The 21,615-nt window shown below is 45.4% G+C and overlaps 1 protein-coding gene across 17 annotated transcripts in view; it reads left to right on the top strand.

Moving 5' to 3' along the window:
* KIF1B (kinesin family member 1B) overlaps positions 1-20,741 on the top strand; it is a 147,873-nt gene extending 127,132 nt beyond the window's left edge. For all 17 annotated transcript variants that reach the window (XM_037881082.2, XM_037881079.2, XM_043531768.1 and 14 more), the window contains 10 exons: positions 248-381; positions 6,278-6,339; positions 9,843-9,988; positions 10,346-10,585; positions 11,358-11,429; positions 12,272-12,393; positions 13,263-13,412; positions 13,948-14,140; positions 14,910-15,028; positions 15,855-20,741. In XM_037881082.2, the coding sequence (XP_037737010.1) occupies positions 248-381; positions 6,278-6,339; positions 9,843-9,988; positions 10,346-10,585; positions 11,358-11,429; positions 12,272-12,393; positions 13,263-13,412; positions 13,948-14,140; positions 14,910-15,028; positions 15,855-15,897 (1,281 nt within the window). In that variant the 3' untranslated portion in view covers positions 15,898-20,741. The remainder of the gene's footprint in view (positions 1-247; positions 382-6,277; positions 6,340-9,842; positions 9,989-10,345; positions 10,586-11,357; positions 11,430-12,271; positions 12,394-13,262; positions 13,413-13,947; positions 14,141-14,909; positions 15,029-15,854) is intronic.
* Positions 20,742-21,615: the final 874 nt, after the last annotated feature.

Below are 21,615 nucleotides of genomic sequence, written 5' to 3'. Positions count from 1 at the left end.
AGTGGGTTTTCCAAGTTGTTGCAAATAATCAAGGTCCATTGCTAGTTTTCTCTGATTTTCCCCATCTTGTCCGCAATTCAGCCACAATTATTTGACAGTCATCCCACAATTCAAGTAGGGCCTTAATAAAGAAGAATAAACAATGTCACGACCAAGACAGTGAAACTGAATGTTTTGGTATGTATGGATGTAGGCCCGCAGACATCATTTGCTCGGTGTCTGAGAGCCATTTGTTTCTTTGTTCTAGCTTGACCACTGCATCCAACCAGCTGTGATTACCAAGGATGTCTGTATGGTCTTCTACTCAAGAGATGCCAAGATCTCACCACCGCGCTCGCTGCGCAATCTCTTTGGCAGCGGCTACTCCAAATCCCCAGACTCGTAAGTTTAATCGGCAATTTCAGTTGCTTTTGATTAACAGCAGAGTGTAGTTGTTCTATTAAATGATCCTATAGGTGCTCCACCATAGGATGTGCATGTGCTTGTGTGCTCTCAACTGGAGATAGTAAAGTGGTGTCCATAGGGTGGCCAACTTTCTAATTTGTGAAAACAGGACACTGAGTGCTGGAACCTCCCCTGCTCCTTTCTCCACCTCTTCCCCTAAGGCCCCACCCCCTGCTCTGCCTCTTTTCCCCATCCATCCCCTGCTTGCTGCTCTCTCCACCACCCTCCCCCTGCCCGCTGAGCAGGGCTCTAGGGATAGAGGAGTGAATGGAGAGAGCCAGGCTCCGGGGGTGAGTAACTGGGGCAAGATGGGGGAGGGAGAGCTGCACTTCGGGGGTGGGGGGTGAGTAGGGCAGGGGAGGGAGAGCTGCACTCGGGGAAGGACGGGAGCTGACGGTACCTCTCTCCGCTGGAGCTGTTGCTGAGTGCTTGCCTGCTCCTCCAGGCTCTAGCAGCAGCTGCTGCTCTTCCTGCCCCCTGGTGATGGAGGCCAGTTACTGCAGGCAATCGGACTTCAGTATCTGGACAGCACTGCTGACTGGACACTGCCAGGTTCCCTTTTTGACCGGACTTTGTGTGCGGAGCAGCTCCTCATGCTCCCCATGAAGGCATATAGGGAAGCATGAACTCGTCGCCATCAATTACTTCTCAGCTGCCTTCTCAGCAGCTTGAGATGTAGTAGTGAGATGGAGCAATATTTTACAGCGTCCCACCTTTTTCACGTATAGTGAAACTTCTTATTTAGTTATCTACTTTGTTTTTGTCAATTTAAATTTATTTTTATTTAATTGCAGCACCATTGTGCTTTCAGGTGAGTTCCCCACCATCACCCCCATCTCTTTTTCAAGACTTTAGTGCTTTGGCACACTGGATTGTGCCTAAGACCTTGGGGTTTAAGCCCTGCCAGAGAGTTTTTTTTTTTTTCTTCACGGTGACAGGCACTGTACCTGTCTCCAGTGCTTAGGAGACACCCACATCTTGTCAAAGTGCAAGGTGGTCTCAGGGTTTAAAGGCAGGTATAGAAAGGACAGCAAGGCTATGTTGATACTACTCTTAATGAAGTGCTCCCTAGCTCATGAGGTGTCCGCACCCCTCCTGTACGTGAGCCCCAACATCTCAGGCTGCTTCAGTGATTGCTGGAGCCTTGGCAGGAGGCCCAGGGACCAAGCCTTCCAGGAAAAAGAAGCCTCTTTCATCTACCTGGGAAACAAAGAAGAGAGGTAGGTAGGTCACTACATAAATCCCACTTCTGGGAGACCTTGCATCCTGTAAGGGATACTACTTATGCTCCAGCCAACTCCGGTACTGAGTCGTTGGTACTGCATAAAAAGCCATGTGCAGAGAAGTTTTCTGCTCTCGGGCAGCTCCTACATCAGTCCTGTCAGACATCTCTCAGCACCGTGATGTACATAGGGCTACTCTCATGCCATCGCCTTCTTACAGCTATAAGGTCAGATAAGCTCCCTTGTTGAATTCTCCAGTACCGCGTTCACCACCTCCTCACCAATCTGTATTCCCAACACAGGTACTGATTCAGGCTTTGGCCATAGACTGTCATAGCCCTCCACCACCTTCCAGATTCCTTTCCGTGCAAGACCTTGTTTCACACAAACCAGAGTTCCCTTTATCAAGGAGGTCTACTAGAGGCCCTGCCCCAACAGCTGCAACCTGACAGTCAGATGGGCTTCTGTTCCTTTACCAGCAACAATGCCTGTGGGGGGGGGCCCCCTTAGCCCAGAAGATACTTCAGACACTGAGATCTCAGAACAGGGCTCCAGTGTGGTGCTGTACCATCACACTGCCATGAGTCCGTTTACTGAAGAGGACCTTCCAGAGCCTACCAGGCGTCTTAGACCTCAGGGGTGTATGTACCCTTGGGGACCCATTCCCCAACTGAATGTGCTTACTGGAACTCCAGGGTGCACTTCGCTGAACAGTTCTACAGAGTACCAGCTGGGAAGAAGTCCCAGCATCACCGGTACCACATCATCCACAGGCACCAATGGACCATCCTCCGGTATCATATGCCTCATCAGTACTGGAAGAGGAACAAGAGGCACAGACTGTTACTTCCTTCAGCCAAGTCATCGTCCTCCCTGGATGAGATGATGATGCCATCACCAGCTTCTTATGCGGATGACTTTCGGGCTTTCCAGGACCTCATTAAATGCCTGGAGGACTACCTCCAGAGTCCTCTAGAAGAGGTCCAGGAGTCTCAGCACTCCCTAGTGGACATTTTAAATATCACCCCCAGGGGAAAATTGCCCTACCAACTAATGAGGCACTGATATCTCCTATATGCACTCTATGCCAAACACCTGCCACAATTCCACCCACCTGCAAGCGGGCAGATAATAAATATTATATTCCAGCAAAAGAAATAAACACTTCTCCCACCCCACCCCTTACTCTCTAGTGGTGGATGCAGTCAATGAAAGGAATTGCCAGGCCTATTTTAGACTCTCTGCCTTGGACAAGTTCAAGCAACTGGTCCTACTGGGCAGAAAGAGCTACTCATCAGTGACTTAAGTTTCAGGTCTCAAACTTACCCTGCCTTTATAGCAAAATATGATTTTAACCATTATTCTACTTTGACATGCTTTTTTGAACACCTGCCGTAAGACCTAAGAGACCAGTTTCAGTCTCTCATCCCAGAGGGTCAGTTAATTGTGAAAGCGTTCCTGCAGGCTACTCTCACTGCTGTTGCCACAACTTGTAGATCTAGAGCTACTGCTGTGGTTATGCAAAGAACATTTTGGCTCCAGTCTTCTGGACTCCTGAGAGAGATGCAGAAGAACTGACAGGACCTTATCCGATCTAGCAGGAGATCTACTACTTGCAAAACTTATTTCAAAAGTGGAAATGCTTTCATTTCTGGTTTTCTCTTCACTCCTGTCAAACATCAGAAACGCTGCTCTCCAAGATACTAGACTACCTGTTGGACTTAGACCCTGGGTCTGTGTGTAAGCTCAGTCAGGGTACATTTGGCTGCTATCACTGCCTTCCACTCACTGAGTGCATCTCAGTTTTTGCCCACTCTACTGTGACTAGATTCCTTAAGGGATTACACAACTTTAGTCCTGTACAGAACCTGGTCCCACAATGGAATCTTAATTTGGTTCTCAATGCCCTGAGGAAACCTCCCTTTGAACCAATTGCTGTCTGCTCTCTCCTCCACTTCTCCTTCAAGACTTCATTCCTTAAAGCCATCACTTAGGTTAGATGAATGGGAGAACCCAGCTTTTACTGTCTTCTACAGAGATTAGGTTACATAACCTCCCATCCTCTCTTCCTCCCTATGGTCTCTTTGGAATACCGTATTAAGCAGGAAATCAGTCTACTGGTGTTCCATCCAAAGCCTCATGTCTCCAAGGAGGGAATCAGCTAACATACACTAGATGTCAGGATGGCTTTTGGCTTCTTCCTTGACTGGACTAAGACATTCAAGGCCTCTCCCAGCCTGTTAGGGGGCTTATTTCTTCACCCACTTACTTCCCTGGTCCTTCTTGCATGAACAGAGAGCAACAATATCCGAAGTCCAAAGGCCCAAACAATTAGATGTTTATTGGGGTGAACTTCCAGCAAGCATGATTCTAGTTTCCTTCCTTAGTGTCCCCCTTCCCAGCTCTGACACCACAGAGCCTTACACCTGTGTCCCTGTTCCCATTCCTGCCCTTAGCAAAACATGATTCCAATTTCCCCACCCCCATTCCCTGTTCCCATTTTACCCCCTTAGCAAAACATGATTCCAGTTTCCCCACCCCCATTCCCTGTTCCCATTTCTCCCCCCCACACACGCTTCCTGATTGACTGCAGACTATATAGTAAAACTTGAGTTCTGCTTAGCTATACCTTAACAATCATTTTACTGAAATTTAACTAACCAATCCTAACCTATTGTAACATGATTATGTAACCAATTATATCATAGAATCATAGAATATCAGGGTTGGAAGGGACCTCAGGAGGTCATCTAGTCCAACCCCCTGCTCAAAGCAGGACCAATCCCCAATCAAATCATCCCAGCCAGGGCTTTGTCACCTTTATCCCACCACCTTAATTAGTTTACACCCAGTAAAATTAATTATACAGCAGACAGAAACAATCACAGAACCAGACAGAGATTATACAGAAAAACAATAGCAGAGTGGGAACTATAATGACAAAACAATACAGAAGTGAGGATTTCACATCCCAGCTATTGATAAGTGAGTTCTTGCCAGACAGGATGCTATCGAACTAAGTTTCCTTTTACATCTTCTAGGCACTTCCCTTTCTCTGGAGGCGATAGGCATCATCAGGACAGGATTGTATTTCTAACAGACCAATAGCACCTTCTTTCAATGTGACTAGTTTGGAATGTGAGGATCTGACCATTCGCTTCCCAGCTTATGGCTGTCTCTGCTGCTTAGCCAAAGGCGTTAGCCTAAGAACAGGGCCTCGGACTGTCACAGTAAGAGAAGGCTCTTACACCGGCAGACAGTGATTTTGATTCTTTCTTTTATACCTCTATAACTAGCTAAGTGATAAGAATACACCTAAATTCTTAGAGTATAGGTCTTTACAGACAGACCTGAATATCTATATCCTAACACAGCCTATTTGTATCTTTTAAAGACACGATGAAGGGACAGCCCATTTCCAGGTAGAGACTGTCAAGGTGGGCCTCAGGTTGCATATTAATATGCTATGAGACTGCCAGGGTATCATCCTTTCATAGAGTGACAGCATACTCCCCTAGGGCGCACTCCACATCTATAGCCCTCTTGAAAGATGGACGCATTGCAGAAATCTGCAGAATTGCAACTTGGTCCTCCATCCATACGTTCACCAAGCATTATACTATCTTACCTGCTTGACATGATGTTTGGTGACAGTCCTCTGAGCTGTCTTAGACCTGCTTCCTCAGCACCCATGTCCATTTTAAGTTACTTTGGGAGTCTCCTACAGTGGAGCACCCACAGGGACATATACTCAAAGAAGTATGAGAGGTTACTCACCTGTACAGTAACTTGAGTTCTTTGGGGTGTTTTGTTCCTATGAGTGCGCCAGCTCCTGTTGTCCTTCCCCTCTGCTGCGGAGTCTCTGGCTTTGCGGTCAAGAAGGTACTGAGTGGTGGTGAGTCCACACCTCTCTGTATGTCCTCATAGGGGAGCATTAGGAGCTGCACTGCTTTACAATCTCCAGTCAAGAGTGCACAGGCACATTCATGTCCTACAGTGGAGACAAAACCTCTTGAACTCAAGTTACTATACAGGTAAGTAATCTCTCATTTTTCATATACAGGCTGAAAGAGAATGCAACATGGTAGTTTGGAAGGGTCTTAATTGAAAGCCTGCTTAGCTGCAGTTCCCAGCTCTATTGGAGGGCATTGAATGTTCCTCCTTTGTTAGGCTTACCTCAGTAAAAACCAAACGGACTATTCCTCAGATTTTCTGTCCTCCAGACTTGCCTCTGTAACCAGCCCTTGAAAAGATATTTGGATGTTTTAATGGAGGGGAAGCACATTTTCCAGTTGGCCTGTGGAGGACATTAGTCCTTAAATGTAATTTGCTTAATCAGCAGCTTCCTAAGGATAATGGGCTAGAAACAGGGAAGGACAGGAGACAGAGTGGAGGTGCCATATTTGGGGAACTGGCCACCTGGCTGGTGTATCTGTCAAGCTTACAGTGGACAAGGGTCTCTGCTTTTCAAATACAAGTTTATTTCTATTTTGGGGGCAAAGGGTTCTCTGAATCTTTAAGATGTAAACCTTTTCAGAGACAGAGTACTTTATCTTGATTTATTTCTTGAGATATAACAAATTTCCTCTCTGTGGGTGTTTTGTAAACAGCAATCGAGTAACTGGAATCTATGAGCTGAGTTTATGCAAAATGGCAGACACTGGAAGCCCAGGTAAGCAGGAACAGCATGTGCATTCAAATGTAGCGGTGTGTAAGTTTGTAAGAGTGATTGACTATGGCAGATGGAGAGACTGCAAATAAAGACGTGTGGACAAGAGGGAATAAATTGCCATATTGAGGAGAAGTAACTCCTATGTGGTTCGGAAGTTATTTCATAGCTTTGGAGCAAGCATTGCTGTTTTGTGGAAACCTTAAACTGCCTCTTACCTCTGATTTAGATGTATATTCAGGGCACTGTCAATCCCTGCATCGAAACATTTTAAACTCCCTTACACTTTCTCTCATAGAAGTGTTAGAAGAAATTGGGCAATGTAGCTGATGAGGCACTGAGCCTTATCCTACGAGTTCAGTTTATAGATATAAATAAAGTTTAGTGTTCGCAGTTCAGGTCACCGTGGAGCTGCTTCTCTCTGGAGGGGTCTTGTCATCCTGCCTGCAGGACTGTGTTTATCCATATCCCTGTATGCTGGGAATACCTATGTCCCTCCAGGCACAGTCTGTTGTTCAGACATTTGGAGAATTATTCAGTTGGTTTCTTTGAGAAATGGAGTGGATTTTTTAACATTTAATCATAGAATATCAGGGTTGGAAGGGACCTCAGGAGGTCATCTAGTCCAAACCCCTGCTCAAAGCAGGACCGATCCCCAATTAAATCATCCCAGCCAGGGCTTTGTCAAGCCTGACCTTAAAAATATCTAAGGAAGGAGATTCCACCACCTCCCTAGGTAATGCATTCCAGTGTTTCACCACCCTCCTAGTGAAAATTTTTTTTCCTAATATCCAACCTAAATCTCCCCCACTGCAACTTGAGACCATTACTCCTCGTTCTGTCATCTGCGACCACTGAGAACAGTCTAGAACCATCCTCTTTGGAACCCCCTTTCAGGTAGTTGAAAGCAGCTATTAAATGCCCCTCATTCTTCTCTTCCATAGATTAAACATCCCCAGTTCCCTCAGCCTCTCCTCATAACTCATGTGTTCCAGTCCCCTAATCATTTTTGTTGCCCTCCGCTGGACTCTTTCCAATTTTTCCACATCCTTCTTGTAGTGTGGGGCCCAAAACTGGACACAGTACTCCAGATGAGGCCTCACCAGTGTTGAGTAGGGGGGAACGATCACATCCCTCGATCTGCTGGCAATGCCCCTACGTATACATCCCAAAATGCCATTGGCCTTCTTGGCAACAAGGGCACACTGTTGACTCATATCCAGCTTCTCGTCCACTGTAACCCCAGGTCATTTTCTGCAGAACTGCTGCCGAGCCATTCGGTCCCTAGTCTGTAGCGGTGCATGGGATTCTTCTGTCCTAAGTGCAGGACTCTGCACTTGTCCTTGTTGAACCTCATCAGATTTCTTTTGGCCCAATCCTCCAATTTGTCTAGGTCCCTCTGTATCCTATTCCTACCCTCCAGCGTATCTACCTCTCCTCCCAGTTTAGTGTCATCTGCAAACTTGCTGAGGGTGCAATCCACGCCATCCTCCAGATCATTTATGAAGATATTGAACAAAACTGGCCCCAGGACCGACCCTCTGGGCACTCCACTTGACACCGGCTGCCAACTAGACATGGAGCCATTGATCACTACCCGTTGAGCCCGACGATCTAGCCAGCTTTCTATCCACCTTATAGTCCATTCATTCAACCCATACTTCTTTAACTTGCTGGCAAGAATACTGTGGGAGACAGTGTCAAAAGCTTTGCTAAAGTCAAGGAACAACGCGTCCACTGCTTTCCCTTCATCCACAGAACCAGTTATCTCGTCATAGAAGGCAATTAGATTAGTCAGGCATGACTTGCCCTTGGTGAATCCATGCTGACTGTTCCTGATCACCTTCCTCTCCTCTAAGTGCTTCAGAATTGATTCCTTGAGGACCTGCTCCATGATTTTTCCAGGGACTGAGGTGAGGCTGACTGGCCTGTAGTTCCCAGGATCCTCCTCCTTCCCTTTTTTAAAGATGGGCACTACATTAGCCTTTTTCCAGTCATCCGGGACTTCCCCCGATCGCCATGAGTTTTCAAAGATAATGGCCAATGGCTCTGCAATCACATCTGCCAACTCCTTTAACACTCTCGGATGCAACGCATCCGGCCCCATGGACTTGTGCTCCTCCAGCTTTTCTAAATAGTCCCGAACCACTTCTTTCTCCACAGAGGGCTGGTCACCTCCTCCCCATGCTGTGCTGCCCAGTGCAGTAGTCTGGGAGCTGACCTTGTTTGTGAAGACAGAGGCAAAAAAAGCATTGAGTACATTAGCTTTTTCCAGATCCTCTGTCACTAGGTTGCCTCCCTCATTCAGTAAGGGGCCCACACTTTCCTTGACTTTCTTCTTGTTGCTAACATGCTTGAAGAAACCCTTCTTGTTACTCTTAACACCTCTTGCTAGCTGCAACTCCAGGTGTGATTTGGCCTTCACGATTTCACTCCTGCATGCCCGAGCAATATTTTTATACTCATCCCTGGTCATTTGTCCAATCTTCCACTTCTTTTAAGCTTCTTTTTTGTATTTAAGATCAGCAAGGATTTCACTGTTAAGCCAAGCTGGTCACCTGCCATATTTACTATTCTTTCTAAACATCGGGATGGTTTGTCCCTGTAACCTCAATAAGGATTCTTTAAAATATAGCCAGCTCTCCTGGACTCCTTTCCCCCTCATGTTGTTCTCCCAAGGGATCTTGCCCATCAGTTCCTTGAGGGAGTCAAAGTCTGCTTTTCTGAAGTCCAGGGTCTGTGTTCTGCTGCTTTCCTTTCTTCCTTGTGTCAGGAATGATAGAAATTCCCAGTATAATCCTAACCAAAAGGGAGGAGAGGAAAGATGTAAATGAGAGAACACCTAGGATGAATGGATATGGTGTAATAATGGCCCGACAGCACTAGTCCCCCTGTGAATTGGGGCCTAGTCTATGCCACCTATGCTGTTTATAGTTGAGTGAGGACAGCTCCAGTTAACAAGAGGTTGTGTGTCAGGGCCCAGGGAGGAAGGGCACCATAGATAGCATCTTCAATTTAGTGTAGTTGGGACTTGGGGGAGTAGTATCAGGGGATGAGGGGGAATTCTCAATGATTTTTCCTCCCACCCTTTCCTAAGGACTGAAATTCAGAGCTTGCAAATACCTGATACAATCATTCACAGCTATTTATCTTGAAGCTCCCATAATATCACCAGGCCCTGGAGAAAAATGCATTTTAATGTTTCTGTTGAATTGGACTGAACAGGGTTCAGGCAGTTATGGAGGTACAGGAAAGATATTTCTGGGCTAGGGCAGAAGGCGGAACTAAAATGATGCTGTTGCACCCGCCCCTCCTCCCCCCGTTTGGAGTGTGGTGTGTGACTGATGGAGGCATTGCCACTGATGTAATCCTGGTTATTTTGTCTACACCAAGTTGAGTTGTGGGATGTGGGTTCCCTGCCAGTTGCTGTACATTAAGTCTGTATTGTATCTTTTCCCAATCTGCTGTTTTTAATCTATGCCACTACTCTGTACTTGACTCTTCAGGAATGCAGAGGAGGAGAAGGAAAGTCCTGGATACGTCTGTGGCATATGTCCGTGGGGAAGAGAACCTGGCAGGTTGGAGGCCCCGTGGTGACAGCCTCATTCTTGAGCACCAGTGGGAACTGGAGAAGCTGGAGCTGCTGCATGAGGTACACAAAGGAAGGGGGAAAGAGCAAGACAGAATTAAATCTTCCAGCAGCCTTTTATGCTGACTGTAACCTCCAAATTGGGAGGGCCTTGCAAGGGAATTTTCAGCAAGGCTAGGCCTTGGGTAGGTTCCCCACTACATGGGTACAGAGAGGCTGTTCATGCCAGTGAAAACAGCCTTCAGCTCTCAATGCATTCAGCAAAAGCAATGATTTAATTTTTTAGCAATGTTGCCAGTTATTTCTGCTCCCCAGCTTCATGACTCTCTGGTAGATATCCTGTTGAGTGAGAGAGGGATTCCCATGCTCTTGAGGGTGAAGAATATCCTAGAATTGATGCTTAATTCTGCTGATTCTCAGGTGGAAAAGACTCGTCACTTCCTGCTACTGCGTGAGAAACTTGGCGACAGCATCCCCAAATCCTTGAGTGACTCGCTGTCCCCCAGTCTGAGCAGTGGGACCCTCAGCACCTCCACCAGCATCTCCTCCCAAATTTCCACTACCACTTTTGAGAGTGCTGTCACGCCCAGTGAAAGCAGTGGCTATGACTCTGCAGACATCGAGAGCCTGGTGGATAGGGAGAAAGAGCTGGCAACCAAGGTACATGCTGCCCAGAGAACAGAACAGGTCCAGGTTGTGGCACTGAAGATGCAATAAAGATGTTGTAACAAGAAAGAGTTAAAATATCTAGGGCTTAATCATTGAAGGAACCACAAAAGCGTTTCACCTGCACTACTTGGGCCATACATAAAATATCTGATGGACCTCTGTATCATTCCCAACTGGGGCAAATGATCAGATGGGGAAGAGGGACAATGAGCTGACATGCTCTTGTTTTTTAGCTGGTATCTTTTTGGTTTTATACATTAGATGTATGAAATCCTTCTGCTAGATCTTCTCCAGTTCAGGGGATACTTGGCTTACAAGTGCACTTTAGGACCAGAAACAAGTCTTCTGTTGTCTCATGTCCTTTTCTTTTGCTTTTCCATACTCTGCCCCTTATATTACATGGCGAATGTGCTATGTTCTGTACAGAGCCTTTTTTAAATAAGCTGCATAACCAAAGTTCTCCTCTCAAATCAGCCAGTAGATGTCTCCCTTCAGTGAAATTTAAAGAGATGACTGGGGTTGCGTTGTTAATGCCATACCCAGCACTTGCCTTGGTGCTCCTGCATATGGAAGTGTTGGGTAGTGTAATCACAGGAATTGTATGACTGACATCTGTTTTTCTTGTTGGTGTCATCACAGTTAGTCTTGGGCAGACTGTAGTTCACTAATTCTTGAGTGGGTCTTGGTAGATTGCCTGTTATGAGTGCTCTATTGCTATCTAAAATGTAATTGGAAACACCTGTTTTTTTGCTTTTTTTCTCAGTGCCTGCAGCTTCTTACCCATACTTTCAACCGGGAGTTTAACCAGGTGTACAACAGCATCAGTGATTGTAAGGTAAGGTGCTTGCTGTAGCTGCTGTGACAAGCAGCCAAACATAAAATAGGCCTGTTTTTTTTCCTACAGTACCTTTTCTGCCCTCTATTTAATCTGATGGAGTCTTAGAATACTACATATTCTCTAAGTTGAAGTATGATTTGTAGATACTGTACAATTGTGTATTGAAAGGCTGCCTGTTTACTTTACACAAAGATTCTCATGCCATCATGGTGAAAACACAAGAGAGAGTTGCACCTGAATATGATACAACTGATATTGGATTCAAACCATTTTGTTTCACTTCAGTCTATTGGGGTGTTGTTCAATGGCCACCCCCCACCCCCCCAAGTTCCAAAGAGTAGGGAAAGCAGTTTGAATGGTGCAGGAGAAGTCTCTTCTGGGTTTAGTACTAGTGCTCCGGCTTGTATTATAGTTCACCTTGTGGTGTGGAGTGCTCATTATCATGTTCCTCAGCTTCCCAGCAATAAAGGATAAACTGAACTCATTTGAGAACTGACTTTAGATACAAATGACAATAAAGAAATGAATCTGATGTTATAAAACCGACCACCCAATGTTGTATTGATGGATTCTGTATACAGATCATCAGATGTCTAGCACACTGTCAGACAATGCCCACAGAAGTGCTATCATAGCTGCTTTTCAAACAAGGAGATTTCAAGGATTAGGTGCAAAAATATGGCTGTTGTGGTATTTATCTAATAGAGTAATTAGTATTGGTAGAAATAGTCCACTGAGCACTCCTAATTATGGATACTCTGAGTGCAGTGTTATCTTACCAAGGTGACAGACACCAACTACAAAAATCTTATGCCTCAGTGTTTTGTGTGTTCTTGTAGCTATCTGATATCTCTCCAATCGGGCGGGACCCATCAGTGTCCAGTTTCAGTAGTGCCACCCTCACACCTTCATCCACCTGTCCCTCTCTGGCAGATTCAAGGTGCAATTCAGTGGATCAGAAGTAAGTAGAGATGGGTTGGGGGGATTCTAAACAAACACTTCCACTCTGCTGCTTCTCTTGATCTTGTCCTTTGATTTCTCATTCATTTTTTCTCTCTGCTTCTTCTCCTTTCCACATATGCTTCCCCATTCTGTTTCCTGCTCCCTTCTCTGCATTTGATTTCTCATTCATTTTTTCTCTCTGCTTCTTCTCCTTTCCGCATATGCTTCCTCATTCTGTTTCCTGTTCTCTCTTCTCTGCATTTATTCTCTTCTCCTTCTTTCCTCTTCAGGTGAACACACTGTGTGTTATGGACACCACTGTGTTTTTAGCATGTAAAACCCTCTGTGGTTCTGGGGACTCTGTCAAGAGAACAGATCATGATAGGCCAATTTGGCGAGTGACCTCTGTTGCTTGGTTTCTCATAGTTATGAAGGATGTTTTAGGTAAAATTGGGGCTCACTTCTCATTGAAGGACAGTTTGGTACCTTCCTCATTCTTTAGTCCTCATTGAGAGCAGTGCTGACCAGGAAGTGCCCTCCTAGTATCAACTCAGCTATAATTTGGGCACAGCCCCTTAGTGTTGTGGACTGTGCTTGGAGAGGGATGCAAGGAAGAAATGGTCTGAAGCAACCTACGGGTGGGCAGATCACTTATGTTCTGAGTTGAGGGCCTCAAGCTTGTGGTAAATGCTGTTCAGCAGTTGTACAAAAGGCTTCCAGGGGTCATGGTATGGCATATAGTCACTCTGAAACTGGTGGCTCAGGCTCATTGCAGAACAGAAGAGCATCTTATGGGAGAAGACAGGCTTCAGAAATGCTTTCAGTTCTGCCGTCACAACCAGTTGCTTTGTAGTGATTACTTTTCTCCCCCATCATTTTTTTTAAAAGGACTCCAGAAGCAAATTCCCGTGCCTCCAGCCCCTGCCCAGAGTTGGAACAATTCCAGCTGGTTCCAACAGTGGAAACCTCCTTCCTGGCCAGAGCTGGAAAGAATGAATTCCTGAACCTTGTTCCAGATATTGAGGAAATCAGACCTGGGTAAGTCAATTCCTGCAGTGTCAGACTTTCCTGCGCTCTCTAAAGCAGGGGCTTTCTTAGTAGTAGTTCTCAGTAGTCCTGCCTCATCTGAGGAAGATGAACACAATAGCTACCAAGATTTCTGCTGGCAGTACTAAAGCAGCAGCCTGCAAGAGACACTCAGAGGCTAGTAGCAGGGTAGGGCAGAGTTGTTGATCTGTCTTCCATAGTGCTCAATCCTGCAAACACTTCATGCACAGAACTAGTTTTTCTACAGAATCTGACCTGTTTTCTCTGTTACTGCAGCATAGCTGTCTGTGCATCACTTGTCCCGTGTGCACAGCTAGGTGTCCTTTTGGAATGGGAGATGAGGTTAAGCTTTCCTCTGAAGAAATTGATATTGGCTGGGATGGAAGACAGGATTATAGACCCACTGGTCTGTTCTTACAGCCTTATTGCCATTTCACTCTGTTATTGGGCCATCCTAGCAGGGGCTAATTCACTTCATGCTTTCTTGGATAAATATATTTTCTCCGTTGTCTGTCTGTTTCTTCAGCTCTGTGGTCTCAAAGAAGGGGTACCTCCACTTCAAGGAGCCACTCTCCAGCTCCTGGGCCAAGCACTTTGTGATAGTCCGCCGTCCATACGTCTTTATTTACAACAGTGACAAAGACCCTGTGGAGAGGGGGATCATAAACCTGTCCACAGCTCAGGTGGAGTACAGCGAGGATCAGCAGGCAATGGTGAAGGTCAGTCTAAGTGCCTGGAAACTGAAGTCCTCTGTTTATTCACAGAACAGGGGCAGAATGCTGATGCAAGCTTGCCCCATGCTGCCCTGCTAATCTGACTGATCTCTGATCTGGAGTAACCACCTCTAGGATTTAGCGAGATCAGTCTCAGTGGTAGTTCAGCCATTGACGCCTCTGCTGAGGCTGCCAACAAGGTTCCCAGTTAGTGCAGTGGTGGTTTTTGTGATGTGCATGCAAACCCACAGGGAGCTGGACTGAGACTATTGGTCCACTATCAGTCACCATCAGTCTGGGAAGGATTCAGATTGAGAGGTTTATGGCTGTCCCCTTTACCAGTCCCCTGATTCCTCTAGTCCCTCATGTATGCATTATATGACTACAGCAAACTGATTGACTTCAATAGCTTTATTTGCATTATTGTGGCACCTAGGAGTCCACATAATGGATCAGGGCCCCCTTGTGTTCGGTGCAGTATACACAGAACATAAAAAGATTGTCCCCGCCCCAAAGATTTTACCAAAGGATCCGGGTCCATGAATAGTGTGTGAAATACGCTCTTGTTAATAGCTTTGGGGCTGAACAATATACTGGACACATCTAATGCATCCTGGAGGAAAGAAAAGTATGTCGGTTGTCTGAATGTCTCCTAGGAAACTACTGCTGGGACCGGCACATTCCAGTAGCAATGAAGGAGTGTTAACCCCATGTGTAACTAATCTCTGCATCTGCAGGCTTGGTTACTTGAGAACTGTCTGTTTAAATATTTCAGACCCCCAATACCTTTGCTGTGTGCACAAAGCACCGTGGGGTCCTGCTCCAGGCCATCAACGACAAAGATATGAACGACTGGTTATACGCCTTCAACCCTCTTCTTGCTGGCACAATACGGTAAGAGGCAGCTGTGCCTGAGTGAGCAGACACTGCAGAGCAGAGATGTGGTTAGTGTGATGTGGGCAGACAGCCTGTCACATTGGTTAGCAGATTTGCTCTGAGGGGATGGGGGAACCGATTCCAGTGAGCACTCAGTCTACTGGTGTGGAAAAAAGCCAGCCCTAAAGCCTAGAAAGTGCAGTGGATGCTATCTGTTACCAGCTTCTTACCAGACAGATCACATTTAAATATATGCAGGACGCTCTGTGTGATGTAGATATGAAAAGCTTAAAATGGCCTTTGGCCTCCTGGACTTTCTCCCTTTTTACAAATATATTAGACTTTTCACTGTCTAGCTGCTGGTAGGTCTGGGCTGCTTCTCTGTTTGGCCAGGTTGTAGGGTGACACTGAAGAACTCCCCTCCTCCTTCCCCTTGCTGGCTTTCTCCCAAGAGTTTCTGCATTCTAGCCCACACCAAAAGTGCCGTCTTGTCAGCTGGGCTACGGAGGTTCCTGGCTCTCCCTTGAAGGCACAGTAACACAGTACTGCTAGATAAAACTCAGTCTTCATTTTACTAATAAGTTCATTGAAAACCCAACTGTGTTACCGGCATAGAGAGAGGAGCTCTTAAACTACAGTTCCTACTGATCCCATCTCCCTCACAAGGACACTGGGGCAGCAAGTACAGCATCCAAGTTATCACTGTTACATATTTTCCTTTGTAAAAAAATGCAAAATAAGCGTAGATCAAATAACATCAAGATGTGGCAAAAAAGAAGGTGAAGAATGAGGCTCAGGAGGTAATGCCAAGCTAGCTAATCCTTTTTCCTTTTGTTTTGTGCAGGTCAAAACTGGCCCGAAGACGCACAGGCCTGCTGAAGTACTGACTCCATGTGTCATTCTCATCTGTTCTAACTCGCCTTCTGATAGATAAAGTGTTACCTCTCATTTCTTTGTGTAATTCTTGATGGTTTCTCTTGTATGTAATCCTGTGGCTTAACTTCCCTTCCCTCCCCATCTCCTTCAGCACTTTTTCTAGCTATTCTAACCCTACCCCTTTTTCTTTTCATCTGTGTTGAGAATCCTATTAGTAGCATGTGGCCAAAACAAAAGGAAAAAACAAAAAAAGGATCCAGTGAATATTGCACGACTTTAAAAAGAAAAGTTATTTATTTTTTTGTTTTTTCCTTAAGACTATTGGTTTCCCATTCCAACTGACTCTTTGATGTCTGTACCACTGTCCTCGTTGTTATCTGTCTGAAATGCTTTAGGTTTTTCTTTCTTTTATGACTTTGCGGTAACCACAGTGCTACCCTCAGGACAAGATTCTTAGGCTAGGGAAAAATGGTTCCTTCTAAGCATCTAAACGTGGCGTTACCCAGCGAGAAGCTGCCGCTGCTCTTGAGGCTTCCTTAGTCTTGCCTGTCATTTAACCCCCTGTGAGAGCTGACACATAAGATAAGTTAACCCATCCAGGTTGGACTTGAATCTCAGACCCCAGATATCCCGGAATTTGAGTTAATTCTGGAAATGGAGGAGTTGCTAGTGTTCAGCAGGTCAGAGCAAGGTCTGCTGCTGTCGAGACTGAGGGGAGGAGAACAGGAGCAGACCCTGAGTGATGTAGCAGCGGGCTGGAAGAAACTGCCCCATGGGCTCTTGCCATAGGGGTCTAGATTGGCACTGTTTATTTATAAAGTTCCCCAAAACCTGAGCAGAGCAGGTGGAGTTTGCGGTAACTCTGTGCAGGCAATGTGGCCGTGTCCCTCCTGATAGAGAGAAGAGGTTGTCACTGAAGCATTGGGTGAAAATCCTGAAATTTGAAGGGCTCAGCCTTTTCTTTGAGGTGATGCTAATGAAGGGAAGTGGAAAAATCCCTGTGTGGTAGTTCTCTGGAGCATATGCAGGAATTAACCAGAAGGCTGGGGAGATGCTTCCCTTTTCTCTCTACCTTTCTTTGGTCTCGAGAGTTATTGTATCAGTGACTTTTCCCTTCCCTGTCTGATTAGCTTTAAAACAGAAACGAGCGTGGCCTGAAAAGCTACTCTGAAAAATGCATCTGGCATATACTCTTGGAGTACCTCTGAAATGGGGGCCTCCCTGCTCCCACCTTGTGCATCCTACCCTCCTTTCTTCAATTAGAACGATATCCAGTCTGATGATGGGAAAGTATCTTCTCTCCACTGTCTCCTTTTAAAACCTAGTGCTTGCAGCACTCTCCAGCCACTGCATGCGCCAGGATGGGAGGGAGCTTTGGCTTCTCTTTGGAAAAAAAGATCACATCGCTGCTTGTATCACCACCACCTTCTCCTCCTCCTCCTCCTCTTCTTCTTCAGCTGCCTCCAACCCTTCCCCCTAAATTCTGTGGGCAGGAAGATAGTCCCTTCTGAAGAGAGACCAAGCAGACTCCTATTCCTGGTCTCCAATGTGTAACAAGTGCCTGTTGTAAGATCCCCCTGGACAGCAGCAGCAGCTATTGCTAATTTGGTATAAGGTCTCTTAGACAAACCTTGACCCCCTGCCCCTTCAGGCCTTCCACCAAAGACACAGGAAGCTTCCTTTCTCTGGGAGGTGAATTTCCAGTTTAGGTTTCTTGGTCGCTGCAGGGGAGTTATTTTTAGCATCCATCAAAACCCCTTCATTATACTTCAGCGGCTCACTATGGGGAGTGGAATGCCGGGGGGGGGGGGGGGGGTCAGGATGTACAGACCTCTCATTAAGTTTATAGCTCTTGGGAGTGGCAAAGGGGGTTTATTTCACTATCCTAGGCACATGCAAGAAAAGGTCCTCGGATCACTCCACCTCAGGAAGGTAGTTTTCATTTAGATCACTCCTTGTCACCTAATCATGCCGCCCACTTGAGTTTCTGTGGCCAGAAGCATGAGGGGTTCTCAATAGAGCAACTTTATTTCAGCTTCATGCACTGCTTTGCTTCTGCCGCAAAGCATAATGCATAGTGGGACCTCCTAAAAGCTTAGTTAAAAAAGGAGCAGGAAGATGAAGTCTGATGCTTGCTAGGACATATCTTTATACCTTACATGATGGTAATCAAGCTAAGCTGTGAGCTCACCTCTTCTCCTGCAGTCCCCTAACTCCTTCCAGAACAGGAATCTGCAATGGGGGAGTGTTATAGGGATCCAAGAGTATCACACAGAAAGCATCTGTTTGCGTTTGTTTGTTTGTAGCATTTTGTTCTTTAATTGTGTGACCCTAACACAGTGAGAATGTTCTTTGTTATGTAACAGACACAATATGCACTTCCAGTGTGTGCACAAACCAAGACTGCTAGAGCAGGAAGAGGCTCCCTGTGCTGGAGTTAAGCAGATTTCAAGACTGTTCTAAGAATGAACTAGAGGTTAATTTTAAGCACTAAGTCACTGCTGCTGCTGCCACCATCGGTAATGAAGGTGGTTCCTGTCTGAGAAGGGGAGGGATGGTGTTGATTAGATGGTGGTATTATGTGACGCACTGAGAACATTTTTTTTTATTTTTTTTTAACTAGAACAAAACTAGTTTGCAAAGTCTTTGCTTTGGATAAGCCAGAAGCTGGAAAATTAGCTAAATTGTATTTATAAATATAGGTATTATATATAAACATGATTAAGGAACCCTCCTTAGGAAACAGGAGGTGGCAGATGGGTATCTTATTACCACAGAACTGGAAATGTTACAAATGTGTTGCATAAATTTCACCCTCCTATATTTGAGAACTGCAGGCAGCTTCTGGTGGCCTGATCTGTATGTGGAACAAAGGTCACTGGAAGTGTAAAATTCTATTTTTAAGTTTCTACATTTCTTAAAGCCCCATAATCTGTAGAGTTCAGAGGAGGCAGTACCACCTTCCAGTCTGATGTAAGAGAGATGTTGAATCTCCTAGAGTCTCTCACTGGTAATGGAGCTCTGCTCTGGAATGGCAGTGTTCCTTGGTCCGTAAAGTAGCAAGTAGAAAGATATTTTTTTTTAATTAATTTTAATTCATATTTTTGTACAGGCTTCCTGTTCTACCCCAAAGAGTTTAACATGGAAAAAATACAAGGGGCAGGGAAAACTGTCGCCCCTTCTGAAGTTTAAAAATCCAACTGAGCTGGTGTGCTGGTTTAGCTGCATGCAGGCTGCCCTGGAGTCAGCCAGCTCTTGGGACTTGCTGCTGGAAAGTGGGCACCATGCCATGGGCCAGCCAACCTTTTGAGCATGGACACTGATCCTAAAGGATGTCCCTTGGAAAAAGTTAAGATTGCAGGCACACCTCTAGTTTGGGTTTTTAATTTAATCAATTAATGGAAGGGAAGAAATGACCCAAAGGCCCGTGAAAATATGACACTATTGTGTAAGTTCCACAAGCCATTTTATTTTAAAAAGAATTGATACTGTATTTTAGAGATGCACTTTAAGTTTTTAAAACAAAATCCTTTATCCTGGGATGCAGAAGAGAAGGGAGAGGATTTCCAAACCATTGGGAAGGTTTGTCACGCCCCTGTCGAAAATCTTTATTACTGCCTGGTGAGGTGTTTCAAAGCAAAGACTTTACTTTCTGCTGCTTGTTATCTAATTTACAGGGATATTTAATTTTTTATGTAATGTATTGTAAATTTATACATCTCTAATTGCACATTAGATAAGGAAGAGAGCATTATCCTGGGTATAGAACCCGCTGGTACTCTGCAATTAATATTGCCTATGCATCACTCTGGTACTTACGCAGCATCAGTTTGTGTTAGTTGTATTGTTCTGGATTTTTTCTCTTTTGTTAAAGATGCAGTTGTTAACCTGCTACTTAAAGGAAGGATGCTAATGCTGCTGCTCTTGGAAGGTTTGCAGAATGTATTTAAATGGGACTCTAACTTGTGTGTGTTGCATCTCTCCGTTGTAGCTAATTACCCCATATGTGGTCTGAACTGTACTGTACGTAGCAGGAATGTATTAATTTTGTGCTTCCTTGTCAAACAGAAACATCAGCTGTTCGAGAACAGAAATGAGAGTTTTGTTCAGAAGGCCATTTATGAGTTCTAAGTATTGGAGGCCTAAAAACAGTTTAACACTAAACAGATTACTTAACCTTGTGTCAATATTAGTTTTAAATTTGCTTCAATCAGTGAGAGAAGCTGTGCACTCCAACTTGTGGGTCTGGAGGGTTATAGGACCTCCTATTTTTAATGTTGCCAAATTAGTGGCCTGACCTGAGGTACTGAGCTACCCCTACCTCCTGTTGAAACCAAGGGTTGGGAACTGGGGAAGTTATGGATGCTTAGCACTTCTCAGGATGAGGCCTTAATTTTCACTCTGCTTGTTCAGAGCACATATTCCATGTGCAGTCTGTTAATGTTCTTGACTTTCGACATTAGAAATGCTGTTGCACTGAAATACCTATTTTTTTAACTAATGTTTCCATCTCCCTATTCAAGTCCTCCACACATGGTAGACACTATAGCATAAGTAGCCTTCTTGAACAAATCTCTTTGCAAACTGATCTCATCCCAGCAAAGGAGTGCATCAGCAACACTGTACATTATTAATTTGATTTTCATTCTCATGTTTTATTTTGTAAATATATCTGATGTTTGGAGCTTGAGTATACAAAATGTAAATATAGTTCATGTATTTGTACTAATTCTGATCCATTTGCTGTATAGGCTTAGGTGTGCAATGCAGATATCTAACTGTGTATGGTAACCTTGCACCACGGAACTGTTAGTGAACGAGGTGAAACAATAAAGGTACAACCAGTGCATTAGCAGGCTTTGTGTGCGCTGCTTTCTTCACTTACTATTTTTTACCATTAGTTTCTTGGCTTGATCCCCGAGAGCTGTTGAACTCTGATCTGAACAAGCTCATTCAGAGAGTACAGACATTCCTCTCTGCCTAATTCCGGGTGTTTGTCAGAGACCCTTCTCCAGCTTTTCTATCACCATTCCCCTCAAACACGATCAACTGGCAGTTCTAATTATTCAGTCACTTTCATTGTAAAAGCTGCTAACTATAGTAGGCCTGGTGGTGGTTGTCACAGGTGACTAGGAGCTCCTTAAATAGAGGCCACTGAAATTTGACCCTGAGGGTACTAGCTGTATCAAACATGACTGCGGTACATGGACTTCCCCACAGGTCAAACTCCCAAGGCCCTGTCTGAGTAGGTGTAAAACCTTACAAAAATTCCGACTGTTCAAAATTGCAGTGAGGTCCTTAAAATATTACAGCTCCTGAAGTCCCACAAGTAGAGTTGCTAGGCATCCAGTTTTTGAGCGGAATGCCCTGTCGAAAGGGGACCCTGGCAGCTCTGGTCAGCACCATTGACTGGGCCGTTAAAAGTCCGGTCAGTGATGCAGCGGGTCTAAGGTAGGCTCCTTACCTGCCCTGGCTCTGTGCAGCACCTTGGAAGCGGCCGACATGTCTGCCCCCTAAGCACAGGGGTGATCAGGGAAGCTCTGCATGCTGCCCCCACCCGCAGGGCTGGGTCCGCAGCTCCTATTGGTGGGGAACGTGCAGGGACGGGCACCCCACAGAGCTGCCTGGCCACACCTCCACTTAGGGGCTGGACATGCCGGCCCCTTCCTTTGGAGCAGCATGGAACCAGGGCGGGCAGGGAGCCTGCCTTAGCCCTGCTCTACCATGGA

This window comes from Chelonia mydas, chromosome 18 (genome assembly GCF_015237465.2).
Source record: "Chelonia mydas isolate rCheMyd1 chromosome 18, rCheMyd1.pri.v2, whole genome shotgun sequence".
Classification (NCBI taxonomy): Eukaryota; Metazoa; Chordata; order Testudines; family Cheloniidae; genus Chelonia; species Chelonia mydas.
Note: the sequence above shows the minus strand (reverse complement) of the source record. Positions and strands in the feature narration are given on the sequence as shown.